Source organism: Cygnus olor, chromosome 15, assembly GCF_009769625.2.
Source record: "Cygnus olor isolate bCygOlo1 chromosome 15, bCygOlo1.pri.v2, whole genome shotgun sequence".
NCBI lineage: Eukaryota > Metazoa > Chordata > Aves > Anseriformes > Anatidae > Cygnus > Cygnus olor.
This window is the reverse complement of record NC_049183.1, coordinates 11,606,571-11,620,202: the sequence shown is the minus strand read 5'-3', so window position 1 is coordinate 11,620,202 and position 13,632 is coordinate 11,606,571. Positions and strand designations below refer to the sequence as shown.

Here is a 13,632-nt window from a genome sequence, read left to right as displayed (position 1 = left end):
CTTTGCTGAATTGCAGTCCGCATTAGTGTTGTTGGCAATTAAGGCCAATAAAAAATATGATGAATTAATGTTATAAAGTTATGATGATTACATTATGATAATCATGTACATTGTCACTGGAGTTGTTGCAGTATCAGGGCGTTTTCTACAGCACTGCTCTCTCTCAAGGAGGTCATAGGGGTACCCCCATGCTCCCATTATTACCATAATGCTGCCCTTTGAGTTCATTTGATGTAGCACTGTTAAATCTTAAAGATACTCCCAAGGTGCTGGCTTTCTGAATATCTGCTGAAATCAGTGGCACTCAACATTTCCAGAGTTGCAACTGAATTAAAAAGACCAAATGTGCAAAATATTTTGTATTTGTTTTCAAAAGCTGGCAGCAGATCATGTTTTTGACTTGGGCATTGTTTCTTCTCTCACTGTAATCTACGGAGGTCCCTAATGGATGGAGAAAAGAATTCATTTGCTGCAGATAAGGAAACCAAACAACAAGCACTTTTTCACTTAATGCAAACCTGGGGGCTATTCTTGTAGACCTTACTTACTAAACAGCCAATATAACAGGCACACCATAAATGACAGTCATAAAAGTAAAGTTTGCCAAACTGGATCAAAGTTGTTTAAGGTTTCACATCAAGGACAGACAAATTGATTTAAATGATCATTTTTAAAGTGGAGGGTGAAACATGAGCTGACAGATCTCAGCAGGTCTCACAGATCCACTAGGCAACTGTTATTTTCAGGATTTTTGTAGCATCAGGAGCTTTTGGCCCTTCTTAATTTAAGCTAATGATTTGGAGATGCTCTATGGGTGATTTAATTGCGTGCCTGAACCAGTAAGTAGGCAGATATGATTGTGTAGCTTATCGTCGTTGTACCTATGGCAGTGTAAGAACATTGCCTGGACAGTGTTTGTAGGTAGGAAAATGGTATCTTTTATTAGATTTATCTGGAGAAATAGACAACTCGAAGAAAGGCATGTGTGCCCAAAAGCATTTCTCTTTTTTTCTAGCTAGTTGATCCAATAAAAGATATTACTTCCACAAACCTTGTCTTGCCTGCAATTAAATAAAATAATCACAGATTCACACTGTGTGAAAGATCTTTTAATTCATTTCATATGTGCTATTGCTTCCAGTAAAACCAGTAGGAGTCCTTACATTGAGTCCCGTGTGATTCGCTGTGTGTATAGGAACGTTTTATACCACTGCACAGCCTCTTCCTTCGTCTTTTGTCGTAACTTAGCGCAGATTTAATAGCAGCATATAATGAGGGCTTGCGTTGCTGGGGAGTGAAGGGAAAGTTATCTTTTGAATGTGTGAATTATGGAGTGTGTGGATTAACAAAGTGAGAAAGAGCAAAGGTATGTTCATAATAGAAATTGGTGGAGTTAATAGCAATAACAGATGGATAGGCCTGACCTTTTTCATCGCTAATTCTATAGAAAAACTACTGCATTGCTCTTTTCTAGTGGATTGTGCAGAGGAAAATGAAATAAGCTAGAAAAGCATTCTAAGTTCAAAACTAGGGTAGAAGTGCAACATTGAGGACATGGAGAAAAAAAACTGTCTGCCATGCTTTACTTTAAAAAACAAGTGAAAAAGTAAAAAATAAAAATGGAAATGGTAATAAAAATAGTGGATTCCTGCTTATAAACATTAAAATTATTTTCTTCAAGATGTAGAATTTTAATTCGTGTACTTAGTGTATTAAAAGGACATAGACATTGACGTTGCATCCAATTATCAGAATAAATAACCATTCTTCAATTTTAATAACAATAAATGTGTCTGTTATCACAGATGGAGCCTCACTATATTTTTTACTGATTGCTTTATCTTTAAAGTGGAAGCTTTGACTGGTGGAAATAGAACATCAACAAGAGTGACTTTTAAACCAAAAAGTTAAAAAAAGTAGGGCTCATTTCCCTGCCCATCCCCAGCCCCTGGTAAGGGGCCACCCTGCACAGCCCACCCTACCCAGTGGTACCCAGGACACTTCCGTGCCAGCACAGGGGGGATCCCATCTGATCCACAGAGCTTCCTCTGCTGGAATATAGGAAAAACAACAGGATTTCCCCTTTGACCTTCTTGTGGACCACTTGCCTTTTATAGCCAGGCTACTTAGGCCAACTCCTGGCTACAGGATTCATAATTAAATATAAAGATAGGGCTCCTGTAGCACTTGGTGCTTACAAGAACATGCAGGATCAGTCATGGGAATCTTCATGTTGATCCAGATGGGCCACTGTAGGATGTCCAACTCATCCCTACAGTCTGATAGTTTGAAAATGAAACATCTATCAAAATCTTATTACTTTGGAGAGGATGGGAGCTCATGGATTATAAATCTTAATTTATTTTTTTATATCTTAAATTATGCTGCTGTATCTAAGCTGTAATTTTTTACAAAACAAACTGCTGATGCATTTGAAAGACAGGAATAAATACTCTCAGCGCTGTGACAGAAGCGTTACAGAGGGAGTGAGCAGGTGCGTGGGGTGAGGATGGCAGAGGGGTGGTGATGGCGCATTGCTTTTGGAACTGCTACTCTTGTTGTTTTTGCAATAAGATGCCTGTATTTACTAGGAGCAGAGGAGGGGAGGTTAATGATATCGGTTCCTGGGAATACAAGCACTCCCCGTGGCTGAAAGGGAATATTCCTGGATCCACCAAAGATCATTTCACTCCCAAGTGTCTGCGAGGAGAACGACATGCCTGTCTGCTTTCAGTTTCGTATCATCACAAAGTGCTGATTTATTAAATGGTGTCAAACTTCTTCACAGTGTTTGAGCATGTACTCTGAAAGTTTTGCTCTGTGGCGTAGGAGGCTGAAATGACTATCAAGGTACAAGACAGTATTTTAAATTGAGCAGCACTAAATAGCCTGATCCTGCAAATCTGGGATTGTGCACTTTATTTCACAGAGACTGATCCTGCCAAGTTTTGTGTGCCATTTAAGGGGAAATCTTTTCCACTGAGACCAAATGGTTTTGGTGGGTGAGAGTGATAAGCCCCTTGAATCCTTACTAGATAATACTCATACCTTCCAGGACAGGGCTCAGGAGATATATTCAGGGCTACCATTTATACAAGGCAGGGCTAAGCACAAGAAGGATAGAAAGCTCAATAACTGCATTGGAAAGATTTGACAAGTAAACTAAAATGAAATTCAGTCGTGAAGCCTGTGATGGGAGCAATGGTAGGGGTCAGCACCCAATCCATTTAGTATGAGAACTTCATTAAGTGTGTAAATATTAAGGGATTGTTTCTGTATTATTTCATTTTTGCTCTGCTCACACTGCTCATGTACAATTGGACTCTTCCTCTAATACAGTTAGAATAACTTTGTTTCCAGAGATAAGATACCTAAAGCGAAGGTGAGGCAGATAGATAATTATAAATACATCTTCTTTGTTTCATGGTGTGGACGGTCTTCCCGTGAAGGTCACTGTGACAATGCTCCAGGATGTACTTGTGGAGCTGGTGACTTTCGCAGGGAGAGGCCAAACGGCGTAATCAGATCTTACATCTGGGTGCTCGCTGTCAGGGTTTCAGGAAACTTCTTTTGCTCCATGATAGACCTGTGCTCACTGGGCAACGGGAAAAGCCTATGTGACTGTTAAAACAAGAGTGGAAAAATATGTATCTGGAATATGCATTGCTTTGTCCTGCCAAGCCAAGTGTTTATTGTGGAGGCCAGACACATCTGTCCTCCTCCAACAGATAGCATGGTGTTTCTTGGATTAAAAAGGCCGACTGTAGTGGAACAGTGGAAGAAATTGCTTCAGAAGACTGACTTATTGAAGTCCTATATCATATGGACCCCGTCAAAAAAATATTAAGCACAATAAAAGCTGACACTAGGGGAGATGAAAGCAATATTGCTTGATATTGTGATTACCTTTATGGCAACGTGCTCAAGATGAGCAATGGGGAATTGACTCTTTTTTTCATTTGACCTGGGCAGTCAATATGATTACTTTGGGGATTTTTTGTCGTTGTACGTAATAAAACATCTGTAATAAAAGTTTAAAAAAAATAGTTTTGGGAAACAGAATGGAGACATGGATTGCAGACAGCTATTTGGGTCAAGGGGTTAGGTTTTTGCCAGGCTCCAGATGGGGACTGAGTGGAGGACAGGGGCTGGAAGTGATTCTGAAGCTGATTCTGACTCCATTGCACAAGCAATAAGAACAGCATTGAGTTAGGCCCATGCACTGCACCTGATCTGAAGTTTGTCCAGAGAGAGGTTGATAAGCGCATTATTCCCTGTATGAGATATTTCTTCAGAATGCTGCTTAGGAAAGTGTGTTTGTTTTTAAAGCTTGCAGTAAGTGCGAATAACAAAACTCATTGCACTATCTTTGCATTTTCACCCCCTTTCAGATTTACTGGAAGATCTTGGAAAACAGCAGCTTTGGCGAAACAATTTAGTTATATCAAGGATAAGGAATTCTTGCTGGAAACTTGACAGGCACCAAATCACTTTCTTACATGCTGTCCTTTCAGTTACTTTTGTGAATAGCCATACACTTGCTGTGGACAGTTTTATGTGCATGGCAGGTCTTAGCAGCAGATAAAAAAACCCCAAGCAACCGCCACCAAAAGACAAAGACCAACTTCCCTTAGTATGTTTAGCTTATTTCTGAACAACTGATCTCGAAACAACATCGCCAGTTCAGGTGTCCTTGCTCCTGCAGGTTGTGCCAAGCACATGGTTCTGTATCTTATGCCATCAGATGTCTGGCATATCAAGAGCGAAAGCATTGAAGCCAAGGAGAGTTTTGCAATTGTTTTCAAATGGACTAGGATTTACAGCCCTGGTGTTTATTCAGGATTTTTTTTAATGCTGATATGGCATGTGGCTGGTGGAGTGGAATAGTAAATTGTCATGGCCAATATAATGTGGTGACAGTCTGCTATCTACTAATTTATACTAAGCACAGATTACTGCTAATGGGCAAAATAAGACATTATAACTTCTACTGTGTCAGATTAATTTGATATACATCCAAGTACGTATAAAAACCATCAGATGCTTAGCACCTTTCAAACAGTGCTTGCACATTATTTGATTTTTGGCTCTGGTTCCTGCCATCATCAGAAGTAATTTACCTCTTCATTTGTGTAGCATAGAAAGGTTACATTATAAATTAACCTAGAGAGTGGCCCAGCAATTCATAAATTATATGGGCTTAAAAATAACCCTGTTATGAAATAGGACATGATGCAATACAACAGTATTACAGCATCTTAGTAGTGCTTGTTCAGAAGAAAGCAAATTATGCTAATTTGCTAGATAATAGTGGATATTCCTGGGCCCCAGGTCCTAGAAAAGCAAAAGTCAGACCTGAAGCAGCCTTACATGCTGTTCAGATTTGCATTTCAATGACAATGTTCAGGATCCTATGGGGTATATTTAAACACAGCACAGAGGTGAAGGGCTGGTTCTGCAGGGTGCTGAATGCCTTTAGCTGCACTGAAGCCAAGGAGCTTGAGGTTGCTCAGTGTCTCCTTGAGCCCCATTGTAAACTGAAGCATACACATTTATTTTGATGCAAGGAAGCTGAAAGATGTTTGCAGCTGTCTCATCTGCACTGAATACTCCACACTGGAGGGAGGTTTGTGCTCCAGGCTGGAGTGGTGCTGCAGCTGGTTACAGGCACCAGTAGTGCAGATGAGCAGAGAAATGCAAGGCTTGTGTGTTAAACTAGGGGGGTCCCTGTGATATTTTCCAATAACTGGCATCTTCCAAGCATAGTTCACATTACTGTGTCTCCCCAGCTTCCCTGTCCTGGTTGTACCAGCTCCCAGGTATTACTTTCCAAGCTGAAAATTAAACAAAACAAAACAAACAAACAAACAAACAAAAAAAAAACCACACATTGTCGATGCTCTCCAACAGCACGTAAATTCTTCCTTTATTTTGCACTGTTCTTGCAGCAGCATCAGGCCACTGTCAAAAAAATTGGCTCTGCGGTCTATTTAAAAATCTTGTTTAATTAAGAATCTTTTTAATTTCAGTTAAAATCAAATATGTTAACATTTTGCCTTTGTCATGGCTTCTGGTGTGGACTGAACATAATTTCTAATGTCATAGTAATTTTTTTGCAGGAAAGCAGCTACCTTCTCTATTCCCCTACAAAAACTTTATGCCGCAAATAATTTAAGATTTCCTCCAGGTTAGAATATTTTTGCATGTAAAACCCCTTTGAAGGTTTAAATAGACTGTTACTGAGTTTTGACATGTATTAGCACGTGTTAAGCACTGCAGTTATTAACGGTCGTGGAGACAAGACACATTCCATCTCTCAAGCGACTGACTTGCAGGTGTCCAGATCACTAAAGGCCATGAAAAGGCAAAGACACTAAAAAAAACAACTTCTGTTGCAATAAGCATTAAAAACTCCCTTTACCAACAATCTCGGCAAGACAGCCAGTGAACGGTCAGGTTAAGAATAAACTCTAGTTGCTGTCTTACAAATTTCTGTCCCTAGATTGTGGCTGGAAAATTTGCCTTTTTATTGCTTATAATGAAAATCTTCCCTGCGTCACTTATAAGGTTCCCCATCCACTCAGAACATATTTTTAAAGTACATTGAAGCATACATTTGCACAGCATGATGTGTATTAGTTACGTAGCAATTACTGAATTCTGTGCTGTTCCTCTTGTGTTCTGCATGAGACAAATCTGTCCACATCCAAACAATGCCGCATTCATAGAGGGAAATCAAGTTTGCCATACTGGTGGATTTTTTTTTAATTCTTCAATTCCTTTTATTCATGTATAAGAAATTGACTGAGATTGTCATCTCTCCCATAGCAGAACTAAAGGGGTGTGACCTGTCCTGCGAAAGCGGATACTCTGGACTCAACATTTTTCAAAGGGATAGCAGGTTTAAGCAAAGCTAAGTAACCTTCCCCTCTTCTGTTCCCAGGGCACAGCTTCCGTTCTCCAGCGCAGGTCTGATAATGAGGAGTACATTGAAGTGGGAAGACTTGGACCATCAGATTATTTTGGTAAGAAAATTCAGCTTAAGCATGGTTCAGAAAGACAGCAAATGGGATTGTATGAAGTAGTTGCTGTCTTAATTAGTGTTCTACTCTTTAACGATCAAGGGGTTATGCATAGGTCAGCTTCTGCTTTCAGCAATACTGAGATTTCACTGAAGCTGAAACTATTCCTTGGTTTACATCAATGTAGCAGATAGGAGACAGCTCCAGAATCAGCAAAACAGTCTGAATGCATTTGTTTTCAAAGGCATTTTACAGGCATGCATTATGCATGTGTAATGCACTTGTACTGTCAACAGAATTATGTAAAGTGTCTATCAAGATAATATAAAGGGGTATGTTCTACAACCAAAGCAACTGTATGATGGCCTGAATATGTACCCTCCAAAAAAGAGGCACAGACATGTGATGGCGTATTTGTCCCTATTTCCAGGTGAGATAGCATTATTGCTCAATCGGCCCCGGGCTGCTACGGTGGTGGCACGTGGACCCCTGAAGTGCGTAAAGCTCGACCGGCCCCGCTTCGAACGAGTGCTCGGTCCTTGCTCTGAGATCCTCAAGAGAAACATTCAGAGATACAACAGTTTCATTTCACTCACTGTCTAAATGATTCCTTTGGGAAAGCTGCCTTTGTGTGACCTTGTGCACTTAAATTTGCTCTGTGCAGCTCCATAGCTTTATAAAGAAAAAAATAAAAGGTGTGCATTTCATGTGTATTTTTTCTGTTATGTCATGCACTGGATGTCAGTTCAAATATTATGTATCATTTAAGAAAGAAGACAACTGTTTGGATAAGACTAGCTTGGGGGTACCGTGCAGGGAAGATTAGGCTTTTGGCTTGCAGGCAAGATTTTTACCTGTTGTTGGATCATATAGATAAAACTGTGTTTTTAACTATTTAAACTACATATGAATGTCTGTTTCCCCATTATCTTACACCCACCCTTAAAGTTGGTTTTATTCACCTTTTGTAAGCTTCTTTGGTAAAGTGATGTCCCTCTGCCTGTCACTTCTAAAAGCCTTTTCACTGCTTATGGACTGGAGGTTTCTGAAATCCATGTGGTCAGTGACAGTTGCACAATTTAAGAGGGAAGGTTAGAGAAAGGTTTTGATCATTCCAGTAAGCCAAGGAAAAGTAGAACTTTTGAGTCACCTTGTTTGTGGTTTAGAAATAGGGGCCATATTCCTCTGTGTTACAGTCCTTTCAAGTCTGCTTTGTAGCTCTGAGGGTGTGCTAAGGCAAACAGGCTGCTCCAGTCTTCTGGGTAAGGAGTTCAAGGAGCAATGTTTTGTAAGAAATCAGATGAAGCCTTTAGGAGCTAAGGTATCCAACTTCACCTTTTTTAGATGAGGGTTTGCATTAAATCCCTTAAAAGTCAATGGGACCTTCTTCACTTAACTAAGCGGGGCTTTGTAACACATTTATCTGCACCAGAGTGTCCTCAGCCACTTCTCCGAATATTATGTGAAATACTTAAGAGATAATGGCAGCTGTACATCAGCAGTTTGATAGGACTCTTTTATGTAGGGTCCACTTAATTAAAGTCAAATCCTTTTTTTTTAAAGTATATGACCAGGATTCTCTGAAAGCCACATACTTGCTCCAAAATGCTGCCTCTCCTCCAGAAGACACATATTACAAAAAAAAAAACACCAGGAACCTGCAACAAGCCCCATGTGGGTGCAGCCTTGCTGGCAGCTGTGTCTGTGTAGACATGGGTCTCCTCTTGAATGGGGCTTTTTGCAGAGCCAGACCTTACTCTGCTCTGCAGCCCCCCAAGGTGGGATCAGTTAGATTACTCTTTGGGGAAGCTTTTCCTTTGAAGGAAAACTTCTCTTTGCTAACAACAGCAAACCTCTGCATCTCAGCTACTCTAAATGGCACTGCCCACTTTTCAGTTGCAGCAAAATTGTATTTATTCTTTGTGATAACATTACTCTGAGTAAATATGAACTTTCCGTACCTTTTACACGCCAAAAGTTACATAATGAAATAAGGCAGAAATCTTCCTTTTGAAACTAGAGGTGTTAAGAACATGTCTAGAATTACTCATACTGGTGTGTAATTTGTTCTCCTTTTTGGAGTTAACAAAATATAATTTGGGATTTTCCTACTGATTCCCACCAAGAAGGCTCTTGGGACCCAATATTCCAGTACCTGCCCACAGTGGTTTTTACAGAGCTAACTGCTCCTTGACTTCAGAGTCTAAGTCCTCCCATGATTTCAAGGTGCTCAATTTATTTCAGCATATTTTCAGTGGTCCTGTCATTGTATATCAGTTGCTACTATTTATTATGATTATGTTATGCTCCTTGCATGTATCAAATATGACCATTCACGTTTTTCAACCTTGCAGTTTTATGACATACATTTATATAGGCAGACGCCCATTATATATCTCAATAAATGTATAAGCATTTGCAAAACTTGTTTTGTTTCACTTTTTGTATTCTCTTCTGCTATTTTTAAGTCATATTTTTAAAGGTTACCAGTCACACATATATGTTACTTAACCTATTGCATTTCTGTTGTATTCATAAAAAAATGTGTTTTGCATAATATGCAAGATACATTTCTTGTTAAACACGAAGTTATTAGCCTCACTGTTTAGAATTTACTTGAGCACACACACACAAAACAGACTCTTTATTTTAAATCTTTATAGATCATGAAGAATACATTTGAATTATGGTTCTGTTATAAGCAAGTTCAAGAGAAGTGTAATCATTTAACACCAGGGTTCCTGTGCTTGAAGTGGAACAAACTGATATTCTATGACATTTGAAAGATAATTGTAATATTTGCAGTGGATGATGGGACAGAATTGCAGTATGAATAAAATTCTTCTACATTACATGCGGCTGTTGTGGGTTTATTAATACTGGAAGTCTATATGAATAGAAGTCATGTTCTAGTTAAAATCTGCGTATCATAAAAAGTTTGAACTCTGCTGAAAATAATCAGATGCAAAAGGACAAAAAATAGACCAAGAATCCTAGTGCTATATATAGGAATGGAAACCAAACTGGTTTTCTGCAGGATTAGCGTGAAGAAAAAAAAATCCTTGTGTTTAAATGTAATCATATATATCTATATTAAGAAGTAGGGGCTCAAGGTGTCTCTAGGCTCTTCATGTTGTTGAGATGTCAATTTAGCAAGGAATTTAAGCACATGTGGAACATGAACTATGTGAGCTGTCTCAGTGGTTTTAGGGACACTGTGTAGAGCTTTGAAGCCCACAGGATTACTGGTGCAAGCTGTTGTACAGAGAGCTGGAGGAACTGGGTAAGAACAGAGTTGTTCTCTCTCAAATACCGGTGCTTTTTCCCCCAGTATCACAGACAAAGCCCACGGTCCTGACCACAGAGAATCTGTCCCAGTCGTTCCTCTCTGCTTTGAGATTTTAGAAGTGCAGCTTCCCTAGGACTGAAGCATGAAGCCATTTTTGGCACCAGAGCTGTGCTGTGCTGCTGCCATGGCTTGGCCAAGAAGAACTGCATCGAGGACAAACTTCTCAAAGAAGGCAGAGCTTCTGAAGGAACTGCATATATTTCCTGCATCTGGATGGATCAGGATTGAAGGGCTGGAGACTATGGCTGCTTGGTGAGAAGAGGTATTTAGCACGTTGTTAGTGCCACACGCTACCTGTGGTGTCAGCCAGAGCTCTGGGTGGCCACATACGAAGGCATCTTGTGGTCCAAGCTTGGCTCTGGGGCTGGAGCTGTCACCCAGAGCAGCGTGCTGGGCTTGCAGACGCACTCATGCAACTTCTCTGCGGTGGCCCCCACACAGGAATCTTGGGCGGCTCCTGGCCTCCAAGGGCTGTCCAGCTTTCCATTTCTGGACTGTGTTATTTTTCCCCCTTCGCAGTGATTCAGGCTGGAAGGACTCATCCTTCCAGAGAATTACTCACATTATGTAGCAATCAGAAGTGACCACTCTCTCTGAGGTTCTTCCAGATGGACATTACCAGCCCACGCTCCCCCAAAAAGAGCATCTCACCACTCCTCATTGTCTCTTTTTGGTTGATTTTAATCGTCTCGCAGCCATTTCAGGACTCCGAGACGAAAGAAAAGACTGTATTTTTAATAGAAACTGATTGTACCTCTGGGTTTTTTACAAGCCCTGTATGGCTGACCATGCTTTAGCATGTGTAGCAGATTACTGCAAGCAGTCTCCAGCATTCCTACCACTTTGTAGCAATGGGTGCCTGAAGTTGTGCAATGGTATCAGCCCTGTGAATCCTTGATCCTCAAGCAGGCGCGGTCTGACATGACGTTACCTGTTCCGGTGTTAGTGGAAAACAAGAGCTGTAGCAGAGAACAAAGTAATACCAATGCACACTGGCTTGGTTGTTGGCTGCTGTTTTGTTTTTCTTGCAGTAAGTGATCTCCAGAAATGGAGCCACCGCACGAAGGGTGAAATTTCTCCTGCTGTGCAGGTTGCACGACCTGTGTGCATCACATTTGGCTCTGCAGTTCTCAGTGGCTCGTAGATCCTTTCCTTTCTATCTGTGGAAGAGATCATATTTGTTCTTTGTGCACATTTCTGTATAGCAGCAGAGAGAGAGAATATTGTCTTGTGCAGAGGTAAAACCATGATGATGTCCTTGAAAGGAGCCAGAGGCCGTGGTGCCTGCAGTTTATTGCAGTGCTACATGGATACAGCCACCGCAGTTGTGGTGTCCCCCGAGACTGCGGCAGGTGGGTGAGATGAGCAGAGCAGGACAATTAGGGTTGCACTGCTCACCCTCTGAGCACTAACTGGTTTAAAAGACCACGTTTCAAAGAGCAGCTCACAATTCAGAGACAGAATTATCTACTCCTGCATGCCCAGGCATGTTTTTTAAAATTTGTTCCCAATGATTTGGCAACTCTGCCTGTAGTTCATTTTCCCCTTCCATGCATACAACTGCTCAGAAACCCATAAGGGTGTTTTCACAGCCAGAGGGACCTCTGTAGGTCCCCCTTCGCTCTGGAGAACAAGAACGTACTGGCTAGGAGCGTATGCGTAGCCTTGGAAAGCTGATGTTACGGGAATGCGTTGGCTTAAATGCTCCTAAAAAGGGTTTTTCTACGGCCATTTGCTGCTCAGCAGAGTTGTATCTGGGATGCAGCACTTGCACAACAAGCTGGCCTTTTCTCTGAAAAAGCTGCCTGGCCAAAGGAGCTGGCATCTGCAGCCATCTGGTATTTTTGTGAAGGCTGAGGATGTTTCTGTGCTTGATCAGACTCCAATACCAGAGCGATTCCTCTGAGCTCTAAAAATCTGGATGCAGCTTTTAGAAAAGAGGCTGCACTTTGCCTGGGAAAACAAAGCAGAGCACGGATGTCTCACTGGACACACTCTGGAGTCCTGTCTCAGAAGTGCATGGGTGACTATTTTGGCTTCTGAGGGCTTCAACTTATCCCCAGCCCTGTTTTAATCTCTGTTTTCAAGTTGGTTTTTGCAGAAGTAGCACAGAGAATCTGTGCACAGACAAGCTGAAACACCCATCCCTGGCTCCTGCACTTGTGCAAGTGTGCAGAGTTCTCTTTAAGAAGTCATGAGTTCTCATGGAGGAAAAAAATAATCATTTTACCCAAAAAGACTGCTCCTATTCCAGTATAAACCGTCTCCAAACATGGAACAGTGGTGTGCCATTTTGCTCTGTGGGCCAGCAGTGCTGAATGAATTGGCAGATGCTGCGCTTCTGCGTGATCTCTGGTAGCTGCTCCAGCGATGCTCCCCTTTCTTTACAGCTTGGGTTCATGTTCAAAAGCTTTGATTTCCAAAAAGATGCCCCTCGCCCAAGCTCCCCGCCATCGGGAGTTGCCGGGTGTGTTCCCGTGCTCTTGGTGGGTGCCGACAGCCCGCGCCTGGCTTTGGAGAGCTGGCAGTTGGACGCAGGACATATAGACTGATGATGAGGTAGGGATTTTCTCATCACTGCCTGCTGTTACTGGCTCTCTGGATGTTCATACTGCTGGCTCTGGGGAAATCAAGCCTTTCTGGGAAGTGGCTACTCCCTATCCTCTTTATACAGAAAATGTATTGTTATTGTTTGAAAGCACTTTTGTATTGCCCTTAGACTACAAGCATGGCAATTGTTCAATTAGAAGACATCATGGTGCATAGCAGTGAAATACGACGTACAGTACCATGCAGTATGTATTTTCCAGATAAACTGGGAAAATAGTGAAATGGATCTGTGAAGTGGGGGCACAATAGCTGCTTTACATTCCTCCACATGTGTGGAATTTATATGCGCTACAGAGTGACTCTGTTTTGTTACCATGTGTTTAAGATAATCTGACAATTCGTCGTATTTCTAGCAGCTTTCATTTTCTCAGTTGTGTTTGTGGTCCGCGCACAAAGTAGCAGAGACTTCGCGAGAACATGGCTCTGAATTAGTGCTGGCTGAACCCTCCCACCATTTATTTCCACTCCGGCAGGGAGAGAGAGAGAACAGACTTAACAGTTGAGAAATACAAGAGGCTATTTCTCCTGCTCATCCAGGGGCAGCTCGAGCAATTTGCCAGAGAGGAGTAGCTGGCTGCGGTCGCAGACCGGGGGTTATTTCATCCAGACTTCCCAGCCTCGAGGTGCATCGCCTCCAGACCCCACCCTGCC

At 41.6% G+C, this 13,632-nt stretch overlaps 1 protein-coding gene across 2 annotated transcripts in view; it reads left to right on the top strand.

The window, feature by feature from the left end:
- The window catches only part of PRKAR1B (protein kinase cAMP-dependent type I regulatory subunit beta), a 100,329-nt gene extending 90,887 nt beyond the window's left edge, over positions 1-9,442 (top strand). For both annotated transcript variants that reach the window (XM_040574548.1, XM_040574547.1), the window contains exons 10-11: positions 6,944-7,025; positions 7,453-9,442. In XM_040574548.1, coding sequence (XP_040430482.1) covers positions 6,944-7,025; positions 7,453-7,625 — 255 coding nt within the window. In that variant the 3' untranslated portion in view covers positions 7,626-9,442. The remainder of the gene's footprint in view (positions 1-6,943; positions 7,026-7,452) is intronic.
- The last annotated feature ends 4,190 nt before the right edge of the window (positions 9,443-13,632 follow it).